The following is an 18167-nucleotide window of genomic DNA, read 5'->3' on the forward strand; positions in this document are numbered from 1 at the left end:
GGGGAAAGTGCGAATTTATGAAGCAGTCTGTTGAATATCTGGGACATTGTGTTGATAAACATGGTGTTCATAAATCCATAGACAAAATTGATCATATTTTGCAAATGCCGTTGCCTTCGGACATTACTACTTTAAGATCGTATCTGGGAATGGTGAATTATTACCGTTCATTTGTACCTCGATTAGCCACAATATTAGCACCTTTAACTAGTATGTTAGAAAAGGGTAGAGAATTTGAATGGACAGAATTAGCTAGAAATGCATGGGTGAAATCTAAGGAAATGCTAAGACATTCTGGGTTTTTGGTTCACTATGATCCAAATTTACCTTTAACAGTAGCTACGGATGCTTCAGGTGAAGGGGTAGGCGCTGTGTTATCCCACATGGTTAATGGGAAAGAAAGACCTATTAAATTTGCATCGCGTTCATTGAATAAGACCGAAAGAAATTATCCGCAACTAGAAAGAGAAGCCTTGGCAATCGTGTATGCTTGCAAAAAGTTTTATTCCTATATTTATGGCCGAAGGTTTATTTTAATAACCGACAATAAGCCCCTAACTACTATATTTGGTCCGAAGAAAGGGTTACCAATTTTGGCTGCTGAGCGAATCCAGCGATGGGCTCTTTATTTGTCTGGGTTTGATTATAATATTAAATTTAGGAACAGTCAAGCGAATGCGAACGCGGATTGTTTATCCCGATTACCGGTTGAGGGTCCCCCACGTCATAGCGAAATTTCGGTTGCGCATATTGGTTCTAGAAAGATTCTTCCGGTAACTAGCGACGAAATAAGAAATAATACCCGTAAAGATGTAATATTATCTAGAGTAATGCGTTATCTTATGGATGGAAGTTGGCCCCAAAGCGAGAGTTTGAAACCTTACGTTAACAGACGAAACGAACTGACTATTGAAGGGGGTTGTTTGTTATGGGGTGTCCGGGTAATAATTCCACCAAAATTGCGACAACAGGTTTTAGAGGAATTGCATGTAGGCCATATTGGGGTGGTCAAAATGAAAGGGTTAGCGCGTTCTCATTTCTGGTGGCCGTTGTTAGATGCGCAAATTGAGGAAACTGCGAAAAAGTGCGACTCATGTCAGCGTATACAAAATAATCCTACCATTGCGCCTATGCATCCTTGGTTACCTGTTTCTAACCCTGGGGAACGTGTACATGTAGATTTCGCGGGTCCTTTTGAGGGTCTTACATATCTGATTGTGGTCGATGCTTTTTCAAAGTGGCCCGAAGTTTTTATTATGCAATCTACGACTTCACATAAAACTATTGGGGTATTGAGAACTTTGTTTAGCCGGAATGGTTTGCCCCAAGTTCTAGTGTCTGATAATGGTCCACAGTTTACGTCTGGGGAATTTAAGAGTTTTATGGCTATGAATGGTATTAGTCACAAATTATCTGCACCTTATCATCCTAGTACGAATGGACAAGCAGAGCGTTTTGTTCAATCGTTAAAACAAGGATTAAGGGCTGCTCGAAATGATTCAGGTGATCCGCAAACTAAATTAGACAGGTTTTTGCTTTCTTATAGAAATGCTGAACACTCATTGACTAAAGAGACACCTGCAAAGTTGTTTATGAACCGTTCTATAAGAACTAGATTAGATATCCTTCGACCCAATATTAATGATTCTGTGAGAAATAATTTACACAAAGCCATGCATAAACGAGATCGAAAGTTGCGTTTATACGAAACAAACGATTTGGTTTATGTGCGAAATTATATAGGACAAACTAAGTGGGTTCTTGGTGTTGTTGTAAACCAGGAAGGTCCTCTAAACTATAAAATTGATGTTGGAAATAAAATGGTTTGGAAAAGACATGTTGATCAAATTAAAGATAGAGGTGTAAATGTAGATTTTGAAAATAAAGAAGGGGAGGATATGGATACGGAATATGTAGATAAAAGAGTAGAAGAAGAAGAAATTTTGAGTAGAAAGACTAAAGAAAATTGTATAAATGATAATGTTAAAAGTAATGATGCTATTGAACAGACTAAAGAAAATTGTATAAATGATAATGTTAAAAGTAGTGTTGCTACTAAACCAAGTGTGTTAAGAAGGTCAACCAGAGTGCGCAAAGCGCCAGATCGGTTTCATTATTGAATGATAATGTTTCTATAGTATTGTTTGTTTAGCAGCATGATTGAATTTGCTTTGTAGTCATTTTAAAATATAACTCTATAGACAGTCATTTTTGCAGTATTTACTGTAGTATTATGATCGGTTGTACATATTCAATAACTAACGTTCATTGATCCATTCGACTATTCAGCGTATAAGCTCTGCGTTAAGATTTTGGTGTATTGTTAATTTTAATAAAATGTATTGAAAATCTGTAAAAAAAAAAATATATAAAATGTGAAAATAGGTTTCCAAATTAAAAAGGGAGAAATGTCGTGTATTAAGACATGGGTGATTGGTCTACGCGCATTGATATTATTGGTAGAATAGTATAATAGGCTGTTGTTAATAAATGCCTCGGTCACTTGGAATCCACACCTGACCTGAGTCGTGTCTATTGTACCCGTGTACTGTTGTAGTGTCTTTAGCGTGTACAAAACACCAACACACCAGAGGAGGGTTAGGAGCGAACACTCCCCAAGGATGGAGGAAATACATTACTATAATTAGGCCTATAATATCTTTTTTTTCATCCATACTCCATGATGCGATGGTCGTTCTCACCTTTCTCGTCGATTATTGTCGGAAACAAAAGACAACACCAGTCATTGTTGCATGTGGTTTCTTTAATACAAATGCAATACCAAAATATTTAATAATTAAATTACACTAATCTTCTTCAAATAAGTAGATCTACGTACATTTTACTTACCTCTATGTGCGCTGGTGATCAATCGATGTTGTAATTATGTTCCTGGTAGGCCTTGGTATTTAGTTGGAATTTCCACATATTACAAATATAAATTAATATCGATATGTTAATTTTCTATTGTTGTGTACTCTGTATTCACCAATAACAATGAAGTATTGTACAATGATGTTTGTTGCTGAATTCAACTCTATTGTTCTTTTTTTGTTGGAAAAGAACGTAAGAAAGGCTTATGAAACTGTAGATAACATCAGTAAGGCCTACCGTATATTATACATTTGATAGGCAACATAGACGACATAAATATAAACAGAATGTCACTTGACTCGGCTCCTGTTACAACCGTAATAAAAATCCTTAAAACATTAATACAATAAAAACACTCGAAAGACAAGAACGATCACAAAAAGCAAATTTTTAATGTTTTTAACTGTTTTTTATTATTGTACAAATGGTAGAAAATTCAATGTTATATATTGCAATGAGTAGAACGAATAAAATTAGAAATATTAATATTAAGTTACAATATCAAAACTGTTATTAAATACTGTAGGCTACTTGAAATTTGCAAATGCAAATGTCAGTGTGCCTGACATTGTGTACTGTCAGGCACGTACACTGGAATACGAAACATTTTCTAAAGAATTTTACCAACACACATCTTCAAATATTTTATGAGATTTTATATAAGCCTAGCGCCGTATAGTCTCTACGGTATATTTATTTATTTTATTTATTTTCAATCTTTCTACATAGCAAAAAAAACAAACATAATAAGTATAACAGGGGAGTAGCGGAAAAGCAAAAGTATAAAACTGTCATCTTGTGATGTGCTTGACCAGCCCCTGTCAACTTGAATGATACAATAAAACCGACATTTAACAAATTTAGAAAAATACATAGAAAAATAAGGTATAATAAAATGTTAACAAAAGTGTTATAAAAATGCAATTGCTATCTGAACAATCTGATTGTGTAAAAGTTAAAAATTCTGATTGTATACAAGTTAAAAATTCTGATTGAATAAAAGTTAAAAATTATGAATGTATAAAAGTTAAAAATTCTGATTATATAAAAGTTAAATTCTGATTGTATAAAAGTTAAAAATTCTGATTGTATAAAAGTTAAAAATTCTGATTGTATAAAAGTTAAAAAGTTAAAAAATTCAAAGTAGGTACAATCATGTTAATAAAAATATGAAAAGTTAAAAATCTATAAAATGTTGCTTTAAACTGTGTTTAAACTTAAAAAACGACTCTTCAATAAGATTGTTTCTGATCGTAGCACCAAGTTCTGAAAACATTTTAGGAAACCGTACTATGCCTGAGTATTTAAAAGCATCAGTACGAGCTCTACCATGATGAAAGGTGAGTATATCTAGGTTTCGATTATTAACTAAAAAAGAATCAACATATTCACTCATAAAATCAGATCGTGGAGAAATTATTATATTGGCAATGAATGTCATGTTTAAGAAATCACGCCTATTCTCTACTGACATTAGACCTAGCTTCTTTCTTCTATCTATATAATGTTGATCTAAATAACCTTATCATTTAATAATCATTTATTTCGCCATAGAAAACTAAAACGAACATACAGATTAGAAGAAATGAAATTAATGATTCGGGATTACCTAATTGTTAAAATAACAGTTGAGAAGCGCTTCACAATACGATATAATAATATAAGAATATTAAAATATTTTAAGAGGATTAAAAAATCACGTCAAGTGCAAACACAATGAGGGCGCTGTTTTGTGATGATCCAGCAGCTGCAAATTAGGCGCTGGGAATTGGGCAATTTTCATTGGCTTATTCGGTGCCCCGCACTCTGTATCTCGGAATTGGACACCATTTTTTTTTATATCGAAATGCAATACATACTCCATTTTCTCACGCGCATTTTTAATCACGGGATCCATGTGTCCAGAAGTGTGACTTTTAAAATATACTAAAATTGCTTTTTAACCCTACATGATGGCCAAATGGTTAGTAACATAAACCATGTTAAGTTTACATGCAGTACACAAACAATTGCAATCGACGGATATGGCTCTCTGCTGTATAGGCCTAGTCGATTATAGTATGGCATTTGTTAATTTTACAGCAGAACTGTCCGGCTAATAATAATAATAATTAAACATTATTAAAAAATAATTCTCCAGCTGTTATTCTTGATTTTAAATTCATGTCAGCTGTTGTTCCACATGAGTTTACGAGGCCTAATTGTCTCGAAATTCAGCCATTATATAGCACTTGAATTGTTTACGTCATACTTCTTACTGTCTGGCTGGGTTAGTTTCGTAGGCCTACTGGTAATGTCATATTCCGATCCAGTACGTCGTGGTTGGTTGACTTAATACGGGGATTCCCCATGACAAGTGGGATTTCCACCGCCTCACTGCTCCTCGGCGGCGGGCGGATCGCGCTGTGTGAGACGGTGCCCAGCCCAGTCGCCGCGGGGAGAGTCATGTCTGATTCATTAAGTTTATTTCAGTGATTTTTTTTTATAAATAAATATAAATAATTTTATAGGAAAATCAATGACATTGCGGACGTGTGCCACCATCCGCCACACGGTTGCACCGCCCATCACAGACAGATAGCACTCTTGAGTGGTATGTGCGCTATAAAAATCCTGTTATTATTAAAGACCCCTTCCCTGCAATTTTGGACGTTTTTTGGAAAATAATACATATATATCACTTTAAAAACATTAAACCATGTCATTTCTTGTCTTAAATGTACGTTTTATGGTAAATTATGATAAAAAGTGAGAAACAATGCACTACCTAAGTAGCTCGCGGCGATCGACCTCTCGTGGACGGTCTTAGGCCTAGCCTAGCTAGGCTTAGTTTTGTAGGCCTAGCTGGTAAACATCGGTAACGTACGAACATCGTACGCGAGCTATATACCTAGCCTGACGTTGTATAGTTGCTGCATTAATTGTCTTTCTATTTTTGCCAGACTCCGTTGATACAAATTGGGGAAAACCCGGTATTTTCGCTGAAAAGTTAGGAGTCTTCCATTTGTTTTGGCCTCACGATCGATCGAAAAGTGGGCGAATTACAGGTGAAAAACAAAAATATCAATCCGCGCGCAATGCATTTTGGGATTTATAGCGGGCCGCTATAATTATTAGAATCGACTTATTTTTCACATTTTTAACAGTTTAAAGACGAAAAAAGTTATCGCAATAGGACCATATAGTATTATTTTTACATTAAATATAGTTTGTGATCTTAAATTAGATCTAAAAAACGTAGGGAATGGGGCTTTAAGTATTAGAGTGCAAATTAATGCCACAGGGAAAGGCGGCTCGACGAGACCATTGTGGACAACTCGACATGTTTGCCATTTTTTTAAAAAATATTATAAACTATCTTTATTCTGTATAAATACTTTTCATACAATGTTTAGATACAAATTATTTTTTTAAAGATTGTGATTATAGTACCGATTGTGTTTCATGTTTACTATTTGTAGACTACAGTTGTGTGTCGTCGACGGCGCGGATAATGGATTACGCTTTGTTTAGGTCAACAAAAGGTTAAGAGTATAACGCTCGTTGCAGGGCTCTTTTTTAAGACAACAAGATGGCGCGTTTACGCTTCCCTGGTAGACCAGGGCAAAGATTTGGACGTAATCTTGTTAGATTGTTGCCTGAAGAAGCTCAAAATTGTAACAGAACATTCTTCAATGTTACAGCTACCATCCATAGAAATTTAAAGCAATTTTATGATTTAGTTGGAGAGTCAGATGAGGTATTTATCGATGCATTTTCATACTCGCTCCATCTTGTTATCAATTCATTGACAATGACTTTGTTGGCATTGCTATTCATCTAGCTAGGCCAGGGGAGTCTTGCTAGGCCCATGTAAGAAGGCCTAGCTTAGTCCTAGACCTATTGTGACTGTTATAATTTAAAATATACTAATGCTAAAACATACAGTATGTAGGCCTATTTTATGTTGCTAGCTAGGCCTAGTAGTAGGCTAGACTATGTATTGTTGGTGATGTTCGTCCTGCTGGTCTGGCTGGCCTCTTGTTTTTTGTATCAACAAATTTATTGTAATGTAAATATTAAATAAAATTAAAATACACTGCAGTAGCATTGTATCGTCTAGACCTAATTAAGTACATCCCCAGCCATCCCCAGCCAAGCCCTATTAGTATTAATTTAATTATTATCATTTATGATTGTGCATTGTTGGATCAAGATTGATCGATTAATTACATTTTTGGTGACAAGGTCTCTGTAAAAGTTATGATTTTATTGATGAAATGCAATTATAATTAGCACTCAAAATATCCAACAGTGTTCAGTAACCAGCCTATAAACTGTAGCAGCTGTCTGAATATTTATTGTTATTTGTTTTGTAGGAGGAAGAATTTGAAGGCTTTTTGGATGAAGAGGTTAATGCAGTTCAGTACTCTGACTTAGAACTGTCTCCAAGATTATTGCAAAATGTGTTGCTTGATTCTCCACCTAGGCCTAAGCCTACTATGTCTAGATCACGCATTACAAGGACTCCTAGAAAATCATACAGAGACTTATTAAAGTATGGAAAAGGCGAGTTTGCAAAATTTAAACCCAACAAGACCGAAAGTGAGGTTAAAAAAGCATTGAATGAGGTCAAATATGGTGCTTCTAAACAATTTTCAAGGCGTCCGGTTCTCCGATTGAAACGCTTACAGAACAGAAACTCACAGGGGTTATCAGACCTCGTACAATCTAGTAATCGTGCATTATCACCGAAGGTCAAGGAAGATCATACAAGCACTGACATTAAAGAGACTGAAGAAGAAGATCCATTGGTTTCAATAGGATCTGAGCAACCAGAAGATGGGAAAATTGCAAGGATTATCCGGGTTAAGGGTCATAAATCAGTTATTCGATATTTGACACCCTCAGAGAATGACTATGTTACTGTAGAACTTCTTAAAAGAAAACGTGTATGCAAAAAAACCTTTCCTTCAAAAGAACATCCTCGACCAAAGGTTGCTCTTAAAAAATCGGATCAAACCATTGCAAAGCAACTACTTAAGAAAGCAAAATCTGGAAGAAATATTTTCAATAGTCTTGCTTTGGCTAAAGAAGACAGTGTTCCACTTTTATGCCGAAAAAGGCAAATTAAAAGGACTCGGCAGTATGATGGCATGGTGTCGGGTCAAGACTTTGACTTCTTAAAGCGAAAAGACAGCACTGTGGAAAAGAAAACACTTACCAGAAAGAAGGAACTAAGAAGGGCAAAAGACTTGCAAATAACCAAAAGGAATGTTGCAAAAACTGCGAAGAAAGATGAATTATTAAAAGTTCCGAATAAGAACAAAAAAAAATTCTCTCTTCCTCAAGTTAGCGCCAGATCTTCCAGGAAAATTAAACCATCAAAACGTTTCTTGGATGGTAGTATGCTGTACAGCTCTGCTAACTTTTTAGATAATGATGTTTCGCCAAAGGATAATTCGGAAAAAGAGAATGTTAGTAAGGAGAACATAACAAATACAAAGATCATTAAAACAGAGGGAAATGTTAAAGAGAAGGGTAAGAAATCTTTAAGGGTCCAACAGCATTCAAAGGTGGCAAAAGCTGTAAGTTTAAAAAAGAAAGTCCAAATTACTAAGGTTATTTCAAAAACTCTTGCTAAAAAGAAGAAATTAAAGTTGACAAGTATAGGTAAAAGAAAGCAACCACTTAGAAATAAAACAGTAAAATCAAATGATGTAAAAACCAGATCAAAATTTAGAAAAAGGATCGAATCCCCCCAAAGTGATCAGGTTGAGGTCAAACTTCAAGAGGAGGTGCCTGTAAAAAGTGAAGTAAGTGCAATAGAATCTTCAGAACTATGTCAAAATGTGTTGTCTGAAACCAAAGAAACTGACGATATTGCATCCATTTTGGAAGAAGACCGTAAAAAGAGAGAGAAGCAAATTGGGGTTAGTAGCAGTGATTATGATACATCATCCGTTGATTCAAATCACGACACTCAGCAAAATTTAGAAAACGTAACAACTGAATGCGACACAAAAGATGTACTGGTGAAAGATGATGTTATTTGTCAACACCTTACAGCCTTGTCGGAGTTTTCAAACGCAGAACTTTCTGAACTACAGAATATATTCAGCGATGAAGTTCCATTAACTGACTTAAAATCTGCGCCAAGTAAAAAGAAAAAAAAGAAAAAGAAACATCGCCATAAACTTACTTATACACTTGGTAATGACGGTAAGATAAAAAAAAAGAAACACAAAAAAAAGAGGAAACGTCGGAAGGAGATTAAGAAAAGTCCAAGATCATCCCAAAAGCCGAAACGTTTTGAGGATAGAAACTTTGAATACAGTAATAATTGGAGCGATATTGAGGAACATGGGCTTTTTAAACCATCTCACAGAAGTGAAAAGAAAAGCAAAGATATTCGTAAGCAACTTTTAAAGAAGGCAAAAGAAGATGCAAGACGACGCTTAATTATGAAATCAAAGGAGATGTCAGCAAAGACTGACAGGGTTCGGCACAGTAGTTCAAAGATGCAAAAGATGGAAACAAAATCACTGACACCAGGAGTTCTTGGGGTTTGGCCTGATGCTGGTAAGTACAATTACTTTACTCTAGATACCGTTATTTGTTTAGATATTTGCATGGCATTTTTTTTTTCTTGCAAAGAACTGTGTACTGTACTTTCACTGAGAAAAATATACTGTACCAACCAACTCTACAGTAGTCTATTTAAATTTTTATTTTTCATGTTTTGTTGGACAATACAGTCTTCTTCCTTTTCTTTAACAGCCATATCTTTAATTCCTCTAATCCCTAAAAATTATTGTTTCTGTCAAGGATATTGCAATGCTAACAGTACTGTAGTAGTCTAAATCCCATCATTGGGTTACCAATTTTTAACTCAGTTCTTTGCAGATTCTTGATATTTTTATTATTGCATTTTGTTTTTTTTTATAGTGAATGCATTTTGTAGATTTGCTGTGTGTAAACATAATGATTCTTACATTTGTCAATAATTGCATTCAATATGGGTATTGCTTAACCCTGCAAACCTAAAAAACATGTTTCAATCACTTTTATAGGGGTTTGCTACGTTTTTTTTTAAGTTTGCATTGTTTAGCAATAGCCATTCAGTACAGTTAAGTGTCACCATACAGAAATAAGTTACTTGTATTTCTCAATGGTGTAAATAACTGTACATTGTGTTTGATTACTGATAATTGCATCTGTACCTGTAATTAGTGAAAGTCTGTAAAATGATGAGTGCATCTTTTTTCGTAGAGTTTGATAGAATAGAACAAATGCAGCCAATAAATAGTACTTTAAATTGATAAAACATAAAAAAAAATCTTTCCTGAACTTTGAAAATAATAAATAAAACAATTAATGGCCACTAAAATTGTAATTACAACCGCATTACCTCTGTGATGTACAATACTGAATTTCTTTACTGATCAGATACTGTACACAGTAGTTTTTCTCTCTGCAGTGCTTACTGTACTGTATGCATCATCCCTGTCTAAATTTTTTACTGAACAGATATATTTTTTCTTCAGTTAGAATTATCACAGATTTACTTGCACATTTGAAATTCCACTTTACTCTAATAACACCCATATAAAATATTGTAAACACATTAATGAAATAATATTAAAATGATTAAGCTTAATTGTTTCCCATTAATTAGTCTCCCGGCAGATGGCTGAGGCAATAGAAGCTGACAGGTCTCCCGAAAGAATCGCCAAGAACCAAGCGCTGAAGGTTAGATTTCATTACGCATAATTGATGATAGCAAACATATTAATACAAAATCAGGACTGAAAATTAACCTTTAAACCATGGTGGCCAGCAGGGCCAGTTGAAGGATGGTCGCACTTAGTATTTAAAATGGCTGGCCCTTATTAATTTTGAGTAAATTTTGTTTGTGCGCGACAGTTGGGTGGGTGGAATTTATCCCCACCCCTCTCAATTATATCATAAATATATAATACAAAATATAATTTCTAAATAATAATCAAGATTTGGAAACTGAACATTTTAGTATGCGCTACAGAGGAAGAGTGCAGTACTTGACACAAGTAGTTTGTCTTCCTGTCCAGGCTGGCCGCTGGTACTAAAAGTTTTATAACAAAACTGTACTTTAAAAACAGTACGTAAATGTGCTTAATTACATTCTAAAGTTTGCTGGGTATGAGGAATTCAGGGCTAGAAGATCTTTGAAATTCTATTTGTTTTAATGAAATTTTACAATGCAGCTCACCTACTGTTAGGTCTGCCTATTTTTTGTGAGGCATTTCAGAAAATAATTACAGTAATTAAAAATATCTTCTTTGTAACCTTTCTTTTAAAAGTATAGTTATTTCTTTTATTTTATTTTAATCTGTCATGCACAATAATTAGAGAGAAAAACGAGCCGAAGCAGCGGTACTTAAGCCTAAGTCAGTTCGGTTATTAGGTCGTGGCCCTCGGATCAAGCATGTTTGTCGGCGTGCGTCTGTAGCCTTGGGATGCCCCACTGCTGATTTCACGGATCTCGAAGAACACTCGCTGAGTGCCCTCCCGCTTGATGAGAGAGACCAAGAAGTCGTACTTGGTATGCAGTTATTTTATTTTGTTATAATTTGTATTAAGTATTTTCAATTCAAATACAGGCCATCATTTATTGGGAATCTCCATCTCCTCTCTCACAATCCATGTGCCGCCAACCTCCATTACACAAGAAGAAGCATTTCTAAAAATCTGTCTACGCTATCAAATTTTATGATGACAAAATAATGTGATGTGCCCATACATATGGACAGACATGATAAACGCATATCACTACCATATTTGGGCACATCACACTAGTTTGATAGTGTAGACAGAGCTTAACTCTCATCAGTAATTAAGCATGCTCTCTTTTATGAATGAAGAATCTGCATGCATACTGTACTACTCTTGGACATGGATTTAGATCAAAAGAATTGGTTCACTACAGTATTGTTTAAGTATCATTGCAGTTCAAGTATCTATCATAGTTTTCTAAGAATTAGTGTAACTGATACACAGATAAAGTAACTGCACTTCATACCTAATAATATACAGTACATGTCACACACATTAAACCATTTGCTAAAATAATTGTTTAAAAAAATACACAAACAGACCTATCCTGCAAGGCTAGTGTGCCTTGTGTACTTGATTCTGAAAGCAGGTAAGTCGTAATGTCAATGTTTGATTTAAAATGTATAATATTGTATGAAAAATGCATGATTAAATATTATAATATTGTTGTTTTGCATGATGCATGCTAAATGTAATGTTCATTTTTGCATTTAATTTGGATTAGACATATGGTAATTTTCAATAGTTTTATTTATTTATTCGTTTTATCTAACAATTGGTTTAGGTTCCCCATGGTCATGGATTCAAATCTGCACTCTGCCACCAACACCATTAGAAAATGTATACCAGCAAAGTACCAACAATATTAAAGAATAAGAAAACAAATCTTTCAGTATAATAAAATTGTATGATTCTTATTTAATTTTCATTCAATTTATATACACTTGCCACTGTCAACATCCCATTTCCTACGCCTATGGATAACAGTAGACTTCCACCTTCTATAGATGTGTTATTGTTAATAGAAAAGCATTAGTTTCCTTTTTTGTACATGTTGAATTTAATATTTGTGCCCTTTTTTTTTAAAGATTCAGATACATCTACCGACCGAGCTGAAACTTCTAGTCCATCAATAGCCTCAACAACTTCATCTCCACATACCATCATCAAATTGAGGCCGACCTCAAAGACAGGACGTAAGCGAAAGGTGCGCTGCATGAAATGTCCTGGTTGTCAAAATGAAGATGACTGCAGGACTTGCGATAACTGTTTGTAAGTTTGTCATTCCTTGTTTATTTCATTTCCCTCTTGATAGGTCATCAACCATGTACAAGCTTTTTGATGATGGACCTTTTCATCTTTTACTGTATTATATTCAATGATAGTTTTCTGTTCTCTTTGGATGAATAAATTAATAATTAAATGAAATGAAATTGCTGGAAAAATTAATCAGAATAAAGTTTTTTTTAGGTATGAGATATTTCCAAACCTTGTAGAATAAAGTGTTAAGTACTTTAAATATTAGAAATGTTTGATGTGAGATTCTATTGACTTTAAATCAAACTTTTTTTTTATAGAGACAAAACAAAGTATGGTGGTCTTAATAAGAAGAAACAATGTTGCAGGTAATTGTTGTAAAAGAAATGTAAAAAGATTCGTCTACATTAATTAGTACACTGTATATACTAGTGTACCCATTGCCATACACAAGTGCAGTTGAAAACAAGCATTGATGATGCCCTGTTAATACAATTGTCTACCATTACCACATTTTTGTAATCAAACTTTTATGAATTCATGCTCACTAGATGCATTTTATCATTTTCTTTAGTGTTTAAAATGTTGCTTACATTTTTCTAATGGTTAATATTTTTTCTATAATAGGTATAGGAAGTGCACAAATCCCCAGTTGCCATCTACAATGGTACAGACAGTGTTGCCGGCAACAAAAAAAAAAGGTAAATTGTATCTTGTTTGAATTGTGTTTGTGGAACCTAACAGACCCTACAATAGTTTTGTTGCTAACGTTTTCCGTCTTCCGACATTACGCTTTCCACAATTTGTTTCCATTTTTTTCTGTTTATGGCAGGATGGTTTATTATTGTGTTAGTGTCTACTAGTCCTTGTAAGTCTTTCTTTATTTGATTCATCCAGTTATTTCTTGGTCTTCCTACGGGTCGTTTTACTTTCCTGTTAGTTTCCTTAATTGTTTGTTTGATTGGGGTATCATCCGGTAATCTAATTATGTGTCCATACCATTTAGTCTCCTTCGTTTAATTCTTTTACTTCATTCTTCTTGTTTTGTTATCTCGTATATTTTCGTGTTACACACTCTATCTGTTAATTTAATATCTATCATCTTTCGCAACATTTTCCTGTGATATAGATCTATACTCTCTTGTAATTTTTTGTTTAGTACCCAGAGTTCACTGTTATATAAGAAAATACTTGCTATGTATGCGTCAAACAAACGGGATTTCACGTCTATAGACATCGTTTTGTGTTCTAGCGACGACTTCAGCTTGTTATATGCCATAGCTGCTAGTGATTTTCTTCTTTTAATGTCTTTTTCTGTGTCCAAGTTACTACCGAGGTATTTGCATTCTTCCCATTTACTATCGGTGTTTCTTCCTATTAGGTATTCTTCTGTTTTACTTTCGTTTATCTTTAGATTGAATTCTGCTAATTTCTCTGTTACATTTTTCTTTATTTTAGTTATGTGTTCTTTTGAGTCGCTAATAAATGAAATCTCATCTGCATACTGCATCTGGATATTAAGCTGTTGTAGGGGTAGTGGTGTTGTGTTTGCTGATTCGAGTGCCTTTGCTAGGTATAGTGTGAACAGTATCGGAGACATACAGTCACCTTGTGGTACTCCTAGTGTAGTAGTAAACAATTTTCCTGTCTGTTTTCCAATTCGAACGCTTAATTTTACATTGTTTATCAAAACTTTCAACATGTGTAGTTCATCATCTTGTAATATATGTGTCAGTATGTCAAATAGAGTATTCCTCCGCACCGTGTCAAATGCACTGGTCATGTCAAGTAGTAGTAATATTATTTCGTAGTTAGATGACGCAATTGCCTTTTCTGCTAACATTTTGCATGTATGTACATGTTCGGTAGTGCTTCGTCCTCTGCGATACGCGGCCTGTGTTACAGGGACATGTTCATCTAATCTGTCGTTTATCCTATTTAGTAAGCATATTGCTAGCATTTTCCTAAGAACCGACAGTAGGATGATGGGTCGGATGTTTTTTGGTGGACCTTTTTTCTTGCCTGGTTTCGGTATTGGATGCAATATGCCTTCGTTGATTTCTTTAGGTATGTTTCCTGTTTTAGCTGTTTGGTTATATATTTCTGCTATGTGGTTAAAAACTTCTGTAGGTGCATATTTTACCATTTCAGAGTATACTTGGTCACTTCCTGGGCTTTTACTATTTTTTAAGCATTTCGCTGCTTTGGCAACTTCATCACCTGTAAAGGGAGACTTCATTTCAATAGGTTTAATGTTTTCGTTTATAGGTTTTTCTTGTGATTTGTGATAGACGTTTTCAAAGAAATTGCTAATTATTTCTACCTGCTCTTCTTCGTTTGTTGTTATACCGAACTCTGTTTCTACCACAAGTCTTTTATTTTCGTTAAGTTTTAGGTTTTTTACTGCTTGGTACATTCTTGTTGAGTCATCTTTGAATTTTTCAATTTCAGCTATCTTTTCTTTTAGTGTGTCTTCTTTTTCTTTATTAAGTTCAGTATGAATATTCTTTATGATTTGATTTCTTTCTTTCCTAAGTTTTGTTTTCTTTGATTTGTCATTTGATGAATTTATGTCGCACCTCAACTGTTTCTGCTTCTTCGATAACTCTTGTATATATTTATTGTTTGATTTAGACTTTGCTTTCCTGTAACCAGCCACTTCCAATGCTACATTCTGAAAGACTGTCGTTAATCTGGTCCATTTCTCTTGTGGTTCCAGGTCCTGGATGTTTACAGATTGTATACATCTCGATACCTCTCTTTGATATGTTTGTCTGTTTTGTTGTGCTTGAAGTTTTGACACATCTATTTGTTTGGTTTTCTTAGCGTTACTATTTAATTTATACCATTGTAGTGTTAAAGTTGTCTTGACTAATCTATGATCAGTGTATGTTCTCGTACCACTGTATGCTCTTGCGTTAGTGACTAGCTTCATGTGTGAATTCTTAACTAGAATGTAATCGAACCTACAATATACGCTGGATAAATATCCCAAGACGCCTGTTAGCATTATAGCATAACTTGTGATAACACTATGTGTTTAGTATTTATTATAACGCTACTAATTCTATTGAGAATAAGATCTTTACAAACATTTCTTATATTATCAGAAATACAAAGGGTTATAAACTTTAGCAAGCAACCAGAAGTAAATGATCAGCCAGTGAAGAAGAATAAACCTTTTGTTGCCAACAAGATCATCAAGAAAGGCCTACGAGAAGTGGTAAGTTGAATATTTGTATAGAATTAACAGATACATAATATAATAATAATAATAATATCCTGGATTTTATATAGCGCCTAATGTTGTGAAACCTCTAAGCACTGAACATTATTACCCCAGTCATTTTTTTGGGATCAAACATGTATGAAAACATACAGTACTCTCACAATGCAGAGTAATCAGCGTAAAGTTGTATCTTGATCTAACCAGGTACTAATTTATACACCTGGATGGAGAGAGGCAAATGTAAGTAAGGATATGAGCAATGTTGTGGGAGTTGGATTTGAACTTTGTCGAACGTCCAACACACTGCGCCACTCGTCCTTATAGTCTATGCACTTTGAACGCAGGGGGTCCAAGCTCACTTATACAGAGTATAGGCACATTTGGCATGGGAGTTCAAGCTGACTAGCACAGAGTCCATGCACACTGCCATGGGGGTCCAAACTCACTGGTGGTGTACAAGCTTACTGACACAGAGATCAAGCTTACCAACAGCTCACTGCCATAAGGGTCACAAAGTTCAATCCCAATGACAAAATGTAAAGAGCCCAAGCTTACCGATACAAGGTCCGATACAAGGTGCTCACTGACATGGAACTCCTAGCCTGGCACAGAAACTAAGTTCATTGATAAAGAGTAAAAGCTCTCTGCCCAGGTACAATGTGTCTGACAGAGGCATGTTCTATACTGAAAGTTGTCTAGACACCAACAATTCATTCAATTCTTAATTTCATGTAATTTTCCGTTGGTAAACCTATTTACTTTTTTTAGCTTTCATCTCGTCAAGAAAAATTTGAGAACACACCTGGTATGCAGCAGTTGGTGTTAAAAAGCAAGATGACCCAGCAAGTGAATGCAGCCACTCATCGTATTATGCTAGACTACAAGGTACTATAGCCTGGTTTAAAAGTCTGGTTCAAATAAATCTTTCTGGAAATAAAATCTGGTTGAAACCAAGCCTGGTTTAAATTAAGCCTGATTTAATTCAATTTTTTTTTATTTCGGGAATATCATCCATATTAATAAACTTATAAACAGAAAAAGAAAAACCGTAAATCATGTCTGAAGCCTGGTTGAAACCAAATCTGGTTGAAATCATGTCTGGTTGCAATCAAGCTTGGTTGAAACCAAGCCTGGTTTAAATTAAGCCTGGTTTAAATCATATCTGGTTTAAATCAAACCATGGTTAAAATCATGTCTGGTTGCAATCAAGCTTGGTTGAAACCAAGCCTGGTTTAAATTAGGCCTGTTTTAAATCATGCCTGATTTCAATCAAGCCTTGTTGAAACCAAGCTTGATTGAAATAAAGCCTGGTTGCAATCATGCTTGATTAAAACCAAGTCTGGTTTTAATCAAGTCTGTTTGAAACCAAGCCTGGTTTTAAAAGCTTGCTTTTTCAGAAGGTCCAAAGTTCTGTAATCACAAATAATTTTAGTATTTTATTATAACTTCCTTTTCTAATTTTATTGATGTATGTATTCCATAGACCGACTGTAGTGTGCTCAATGCATGGCATAAAGGTGTAGCTGTACTATCTTCTGAACCTATGGTGCCACGTACTGTGTGCTACCTTTGTGGGAGCAAAGGTCAACATGAGGTATGTTAAGACTTGTTTCTTATCACTTCACTTATTTTGTATTTTTTCTGTCAATCTTAATTTCTCATTCATCAGGATCTCACCAAAAAAAAACGCTTTATTCTAAATTGGAAAAAAATAACATTAAATTACCAATTTATATAACCAATTTAGTATTAAAAAAAAATGGTCTTTAAACTCATCCACAATTGAATAGAAATATAGTATGCAATGCAAATAAAGATAATTGTATGAAATAAATATGTATGTCTTGAACAAATATTCTATAAATTATTAATTAACAATTATTTTTTGATAGTTTCTTTATTGCAATGTGTGTTGCGAGCCATTCCATGATTTCTGTTTGGATGAAGAAGACAAGCCTCTAGAAGGAGAAATGGAAAATTGGTGCTGTCGAAACTGCAAGTTCTGCCATGTGTGCGGTTGCCAAAATAATGTATGTATTTTACAGAGTTTAAGTATATACAGAAACAACAATGAACATCAGTTGTCTACAACATCAGACCACTCTTTCCAAGTTCTCAAAATGATTATCTCAAAAACATGGAAAATGTTCCGTTTCTATTTATCATCACATAGTTGTCAAAAGATCTCTGCTTCTGGGAGAGTTGACTGTACTGTATTGTACATAATATTGTC

The 18167-nt window shown here is 34.5% G+C and overlaps 1 protein-coding gene across 3 annotated transcripts in view; it reads left to right on the plus strand.

Moving 5' to 3' along the window:
- The first annotated feature begins 6436 nt into the window (after positions 1 to 6436).
- LOC140057422 (histone-lysine N-methyltransferase 2A-like) overlaps positions 6437 to 18167 on the plus strand; it is a 28462-nt gene continuing 16731 nt past the window's right edge. For 2 of the 3 annotated variants that reach the window (XM_072103070.1, XM_072103071.1), the window contains exons 1-11: positions 6437 to 6613; positions 7233 to 9435; positions 10532 to 10605; positions 11245 to 11437; positions 12537 to 12720; positions 13026 to 13073; positions 13333 to 13406; positions 15816 to 15928; positions 16703 to 16819; positions 17418 to 17528; positions 17827 to 17964. In XM_072103070.1, coding sequence (XP_071959171.1) covers positions 6446 to 6613; positions 7233 to 9435; positions 10532 to 10605; positions 11245 to 11437; positions 12537 to 12720; positions 13026 to 13073; positions 13333 to 13406; positions 15816 to 15928; positions 16703 to 16819; positions 17418 to 17528; positions 17827 to 17964 — 3423 coding nt within the window. In that variant the 5' untranslated portion in view covers positions 6437 to 6445. The remainder of the gene's footprint in view (positions 6614 to 7232; positions 9436 to 10531; positions 10606 to 11244; positions 11438 to 12536; positions 12721 to 13025; positions 13074 to 13332; positions 13407 to 15815; positions 15929 to 16702; positions 16820 to 17417; positions 17529 to 17826; positions 17965 to 18167) is intronic. The other variant, XM_072103072.1, reaches the window with a different exon arrangement.

The sequence above is a fragment of the Antedon mediterranea genome, chromosome 8 (assembly GCF_964355755.1).
Source record: "Antedon mediterranea chromosome 8, ecAntMedi1.1, whole genome shotgun sequence".
Taxonomy (NCBI): Eukaryota; Metazoa; Echinodermata; class Crinoidea; order Comatulida; family Antedonidae; genus Antedon; species Antedon mediterranea.